Source organism: Pygoscelis adeliae, unplaced genomic scaffold (assembly GCF_000699105.1).
Source record: "Pygoscelis adeliae isolate BGI_AS28 unplaced genomic scaffold, ASM69910v1 Scaffold172, whole genome shotgun sequence".
Lineage (NCBI taxonomy): Eukaryota > Metazoa > Chordata > Aves > Sphenisciformes > Spheniscidae > Pygoscelis > Pygoscelis adeliae.
The window spans coordinates 3629731-3636744 of NW_008824338.1; the positions used below are offsets into that span (position 1 = coordinate 3629731).

Consider the following 7014-nt stretch of genomic DNA (forward strand, 5'->3'; position numbering starts at 1 on the left):
AAAAATGCTCCCAAGAGGAAATCTTTTGCTTTTAACTGTAGACCTAACCCAAAGCCTGCTGAGATCAGGTTTCTCTTACAAACAGCAGTGTCCTCTTAATCCATACTGTTATTGAGGAAACTACCTGGGCAGTAATCCAAACTCAGATCTGAATCAATTAATATTAGCGATAATTGGAGGAAGACTACATTCAGGGAGAGAGGGGCTCAGTAAAGTCCCTCTAAAATATCCATTAGACAGCAAAGAAATGTATGTATAAACTCAGAAGACGCTGTTCAGAACAGCAGTGGTGCCTGATCACAAGGTGATCTAAACGTACAAGTCTATTATTGTAGGCGAAGTAAATTGCTGAGGTACTCAAGGACACACTGCTGCTGCTACTTCACTGCGTACTTTTGCCTTTCACACCTATCCTGACCACTTCTCCTTCCAGTCAGGATCACACGCCCTTCCCCTGACTACCAACAACCTCTGGGAAGCATCTGATGCAAACAAAAATAACCTACTGGACCTTAAAGACTCCAGCTTTCCATAGCCAGTGCTCTGTAGATCAGGGCCAGTCAGTAGGCCATAATTTGAGAGAAAAAGCACTGGACCCAGCCGCTACACCATTGGTTTAAATGAGCTAAGTAATGCTCTTCTTTCAGAGCTGAGATAGATCCATCGATCTATCTGTGCTGCAAAGTTGCACTGTGTTGTCTGTACTGGATGTAATTGAGATACTGGTTTCTCTTCTCAGGACACTCTGGCATGTGCCGAGCTACTACAGAGCCTGGGGATGCTACTGTCAGCGCATAAAACAGACCCTGTGATTGTTGGTCATACTGCTTGTATCATCAAAAACCTGAGCCTTTCCAAAAACAGACAGGTAGGTACCCAATATTTATCACTGAACTATACCCTGGGAGGTTGCAGTTATGTTTATATCAAAGCAGCATTACCCACAGATTTTTTTTTTTTTAATGAAACATATGCTAAGGATACTCTACACAAAATAGTGCGTATGAATAAAAGGACATGATGTACCATAACGACAGGGTGTGGGTGGTTTTTTCATATTTTTCCAATACAAAAATGCTAATGAAAATAAGAAACGTCTAATTTTTCCTATGAGCGATGTGGTTACCTAATTTGAGTGACTGCATCATAGGTATAAAACATACTTCCAGCACAGACATTTCATACTAATTAAAGGAACCATCCAAGAAAATCTGAGGTTTGTTATAAACTAGCCAAAAGGAAAACTATTTCCAATTTTTTTTTCACTTATACTAAGATAAGAATTATATGAATTTCTGATAGTTGTGAAACCGATTTTTGCAGGGAAATAGATTCCCTCAAACTCGAGGCCCACAGTAAGAGTAAAAATGGACCATCCTTTCAAAGTTTGCTTTAAAAAATTACCGTATTTGTTAAATTCTGTGACTTTATTCTGTTATCAGCAGGGAGCTGGTTCACCTTCATAAAGCTTTATAATACGCCTTACAATGTATTTAGCTCTCACTGCATAAGTGAATCCACAGACGTGAGTGGGAGCGCCAGGTTTCCAGGATCAATTCTAAGGAACCATCCCTAAAACACATAAGAGTCCTTGGCACAAGAGCCAGGAAAAGTGCTTTTATGCCAGCAGGATACTAACAGAGTGTGGGAGCTTGAAAGGCAGCAGTCTTGAATCCAGCTTCAACCTCTAAGCAGTAAGTTAAAAACCTGCAACATGAAATGAGCACGCAACCCCCTCCCCCCCCCTTTTGTTGATAGACACCTGAGCTCCCTTATGGAGGTATGAGCAGCTTCCATTATTAGGACTTCCCAAAGAGCTGATGACTTTGTGGTTCAACTTCACTAGTAACCAGTCACCTCCAGGTGACTCATTCAGGACTCATTCCTTGGTCTCATGTGCTTTTAATCCAGGTCAGCACAGGCTAAGTCTCCCATCTGTTTTCAACTCAGTCTCTAAAATACATATCCTTATAGAGACATACTGCCCAACGCCGCTTTTGGCATAGCAGATTCAACCTAAAAGATAAGGGATACACAGAAATGTTTAATTCATAACATTTCTCTCCAGAAACAGAACTCACCTTTGCTAGTGAGAGGTCATCTCATATTTCTGCAGATCAGAGCGTTTGAACACCAAGAAGTTTTCAAAGCCCTGGAGGCAAATAAAAGAAACTGAGAGACTTCCACATTTCCCAATGCTTTGCCCTGGAGCACTCAGCTTATTCACCTCTGCAGCAAGACTTGAGCAAATGACAGCTTAATACCAACATACAGCCCGGTACAGTAGCAATAGGTCAGGAAATTCTTTGAGCTCAGAGTGATCTGTGATCACGAGAACATCCCACAGACAGAGCAAGCCCTGGGAAGTGTCTAAAATCAGGTGGTCGCTGAACAATCAAAGGTGTTTGTCACCTGGTTGTGGTAGATCTGGGAGGAGACATTTCAGTTATTGATGTTTTAGCCCTCAGTATTGCTAAGAGTTATTCAGTACTTCTGAAGTCCTTGGACACCACTAAAACATAATGGAAGTGCTAAACATGAATCTCTTTCTTGTTGCAGAGAATCATTGAGAGCCTATGTGTTGAAGGTCTCCTCCAGACCATGCTTTCTACTGACATTCAGGAAGACTGTCTTCATTGCGTGACATCTTGCCTTGCTGAGCTGGCAAAGCAAGGTAGGGAAGCAACCCCACCATAAATGGCTCAATCTGAGAAGCGTACGTATCCCTTTATTAATCCTAATGGGAGATGAAGCCCAGGTCTTTCCCTTTAAATTTACTGGGAGTTTTGGCATAAGCTTCAAGAAGAGCAAGATCCGACTCACTGGCGGGAGACACGGGCTCCGTTGTTTGCACTTTTTTCTGTTGAACTGCTTAAAATTTTTTACTCAAAATTCTTTGTGCTGAACTTTACTTCTGTACATGGCCTGTCTACTTTTATTTGTAAGGTCACCCAGTTTCTCCAGCTGAATTCATTTCACGACAGCAGAAACTAGTATAAGAGGAGAAAAAGGCTAAAATACCAAGTGGCTGTTTCTCCTTAAGTTTATTGCACATAGATTTTATAAGAGATCCCAAACTACCACCTGTGGAAGGTACAGTACTCCTCATGGCACAGAGGACCAATGTAAATCTTCCCAGCGTGTCCCAGCACTGGATGTTGCCTGTCAAACACTTCATCTCCTGCATCTCTCGTAACCACCATGCAACTGGCAACATGTCACATTTAGTTTTGCAAGAGGTGCCCAGCAGCTGCTGGACAGACTGAGCCCACTAGGCAAGAGTGGATCTCGCGCATAAAATGATTCATTCTTTCAGAACACAAAACCAACAAAATAAAAATCCATCAGCCTTTCTATGAATCAAACCCACGGCCCTACCGTACTGAAAGCATGCCCTCAGGACATGACCCTTTTTTACAATCTAAACATACTTAGTGCACTTATTTTCCTTCTCCAGGTGTGTAAAGGATTTCCTATTTAGGCAGTATGTTTTCTGGCAGGCCTCTCACCTTCGTTTCTTCGACCCTGGTGTTTCTGTTTACAGACTACTCTCTTATCTTTGCCTCCTCCAGAAGGAGCCACGTTATGCATGGTCCAACGGATGGATGAACCCTTGACAAAGTGCTTGGTGAGGCTGGCTGGTCAACTGGAACATACTGAGGCATCCTTTCAAGCTGCCTCCATCATCCAGCACATGACAGGTCACGGTAACTGTCACACAGCATTAACTGTGCTTTCAAAGATATTTACGGCTGTCTGGAGTGAAATGAGCCTTTTTCCAAAGGAGTTAACTCTCAGGCACCAAACAACCTTTAACATTCCTATAGCATCCTCCATCTGGTCTCTACAAGTTTATTAACATAAAAGCGCCTACAGTCACCCTTGAAATACACATAAAACAGTGCATGAGAAAGCCAAGGGATGAAAATGGGCCAGAGATAAAGATCTGGTTCAGGTGTTTGTTGCCTTCTTCAAGCACTGCCATTCTGCAAGGCTAGTCTGTAGCCAATTCTGAGGTCCTTAAGAACAGCTGAAGTAGGAAAGTGGAACAGCGCAAAACACTCCTTACCAAGGGAAAGATGAGAACGTGTTTCAGACAAGAGGCACTGTTGCATCTTTCCGTTTGACCCTCCTTCTCAGTATATACAATGGGATGGCATTCCCCACAGACAGGAGCAGAGGTCGGTAGAGACAATTACAAGGGGATGGTTGTCTTCCAAAATTTTAGGTCAACTCTGCTCCCTGACCAGCAAGAGGAAAGCATCTTACTGAACCAAACACTGCCGTTGTAATTCTAGACCAGATTAGCAGGAGCATTGAAGTAAAGTGGCTTTTAAGTATGTGGCCTGTATTTTTTTTAAGTTTTAGTGAAAAAGAATGAAGAGAGCATTATTTTTACCTGCAGAAAACAAACAGCTTTATGCCTAATACACTTGTCCCATGCAGCTGAGAGCCTCTAAGACTTGCAAGAAAAAGGTGTTCAGATGATTCTTGCCACGTTCTGTAGAAAAGCATGGTTAGATTTTAGTCCTTAGATGTGAGAGAAGCTGAAGTCCATAATGAGTCTCTAATAGGGGAAAACACAAAGCTGTTTCAATCCTACCATCGAGGATTTGCAACAGAGCAGACTCTCAAGTAGTGAGCGGAGTCCAACAGCATAATCGCTTCAGGGATGGGTTAGCACGACAGGCTGATCAGTCCGTAAATCAGCACGCACCTCGCACACGGACCAGCTTCCTGGCACAGCAGCCCACTCGGCGTTTTATTTACCTGAAGCATCAGCGATACCGTTAGAGGCCGTAGTACCTGGAAGTCCTTTGCCATTCTTTGCAGTAACATTGGTTGTAGCTGGAGTTAGATGAGTCATCAACGACCTTAAACTGATTTTTGTAACAACGTTTTCAAAGTGTTTTAAAGGCTCCTATTGATCTCCAGTGGTTCTCCCATTTATGCAGAAAAAATGATGCTTTTGGTGAAGCGTCACATTGGAGAGATTCAGGCCTACCTCAAGAATTTTCTTACCCACCAAGAGATCCGCTTTCAGCAGCTGGGCATCTCTACGTTCTGCAGACTGCGGGAAGGTACGTCCTTCCCCCTGGGCCGAGCCCCGGGGCGCTGCCAGACACTGCCTGCTCCTGTCAGCGGCCAACAGGCGCTGCTTTATAACAGAAATGACGGTGCCGGGCAACGTCCTCTGGGGACTAGCTCTGCTGACTTAAGCAGACAGAATCACCTCAAGGGTAGCTGTCACCTTACCTGTTTTTAAGTAACAGAGTATCTTACGATAAAGGCAGGGGTTGGTTGTTTGCTTTAAAACTAAAGGCTTTCTAATCAGCAGGGAACCAGGACTTCAGGTACAGATGGTTTTATCCAATATAAGAATGTTTGGCACTAGACGCAACCTAAAAACTTTTCAAATATTAATTTAGTTTAGTTTGGTAAAGCAAGCAAACAAGCAAATTGCATGATTAGCTGGTATTAAAGCTGGGAAGCCCCACATCTTTTTCATGCTTTAAATTCTGTTCCTTGATTTTTTTTCCATTTTTGGTAAGTTTTTTTGGGTTTGGGTAGAAGTCGAGTACAGATGAGAGTTACAATATGGTAATAAATGTACATAGCGTGTATCTGCACATATGCAGAGCCAGAGCCAAGACCCTGCTATGTCTTGATATGCACCTGTTGCATAAGGCTGAATTTGGCCGCTGAGCTTTAGGCATCTGGGTCAGGAGAACTTAGCAGCAAACAACCTTCAGTGGTCGTAGGGACGAAAACCGAATTTGTGTCTGCTTTGTGTGGTAGAAGAATATTGTTCTGCCTTCTCTGTACTTTACACTGCAGTAAGAACCATCAACTGTATCTAACCTGAAATATAAGCTTTCTAAGCATCTGCATTAAAATACAGGGAAAAACAGCAGGTTGCCTAACACTTGTTTTTCCTCTTCAGATCCAGAATTTTCATTAGCGTTCAGAAAAAGCCAAATGGCCAAACTCCTTGAGCAAGTCCGTCAGCAAACAGAAGAAACTCAGGAGCTCCTTAGGGCAGCTATTTGCCACGAAGCCAGTTAATGTTTAAGCCGGATGGCTTATGAAAACTTACCAGATCCAAGAGCCTGACCCTTCAGAGAAGGCAACTCTTTTCATTGGTTCCTGTCGTTAAAGCTTCCCTGCGACCTGCAGTTTCATCACGTAAGAGAGATGTTCCGGTAACAAGAATTGGAGCAGGTCAAAAGACAATCCCTTGAACGCTTTGGCTGGCTGCTTGAGCGTGCTTGGGGACTACGGCTACATTCCTCCCAACAGTTTGGAAAACACCTGTTATGCTTGGGTAATCTTCCATGGTGTGTTCCTGGCTTCCTCAACGCCCCCTCCAAAAAACCAGCGCTGTATTCGTGAGGTTTTATTCATGTAACGGGCCGATTCTACTGAAGAGGCATCTCTCGAGTAGGCAGGTTACTCTGCGTTCATCTTTATTTTGTTTCTGCTCCACGTCCCTTATTTCAGAGCACGCTCCAGGGCCTCGACTTTAGAAAAGAATAGAATTAACACAGTATAAAGGTAGCACGCTACTAACAGGTTACTACAGGAAGTAACTGCTAAGGGACAACTCGGAAATTGCAAGAAGCTGGTAAGAAACAAGAATAGGGCAAGCCTTAAGGCTGATCCTTGCCTACGCTGTAGGCACTGCTCTCCAGCAGAAGAGCAAAGGCACACCGAGGCAGGTAAATGTCGCATAGAGCATGTTCAGAATATAGCGGCTACCGTGAAAGATTTGGGCGAGATGTGTTTGAACACAGAAATCTGTGTTCTGCAAATGGTAAGTTATTTCCAAAGGTACTTGCAACAGGGGAAAAAAGTGAACATATTTTGCAAAATTAGGACCTGATCTTCTATTTTGATATTGATATTTCATTGTAAAAGGATTTAAAGAAAAAAAGCAGTAACATGTTTAAATTCAACTGATTTTCTTACATGTATACAGGATACCGAACAACCTCCCCTTCCCTCTCCTCCAGA

At 43.1% G+C, this 7014-nt stretch overlaps 1 protein-coding gene across 1 annotated transcript in view; it reads left to right on the forward strand.

The window, feature by feature from the left end:
• LOC103912743 (vacuolar protein 8-like) overlaps positions 1-7004 on the forward strand; it is a 32075-nt gene extending 25071 nt beyond the window's left edge. Inside the window, exons 13-17 of the mRNA XM_009319139.1 lie at positions 740-868; positions 2560-2674; positions 3573-3707; positions 4956-5081; positions 5945-7004. Coding sequence (XP_009317414.1) covers positions 740-868; positions 2560-2674; positions 3573-3707; positions 4956-5081; positions 5945-6066 — 627 coding nt within the window. The 3' untranslated portion in view covers positions 6067-7004. The remainder of the gene's footprint in view (positions 1-739; positions 869-2559; positions 2675-3572; positions 3708-4955; positions 5082-5944) is intronic.
• The last annotated feature ends 10 nt before the right edge of the window (positions 7005-7014 follow it).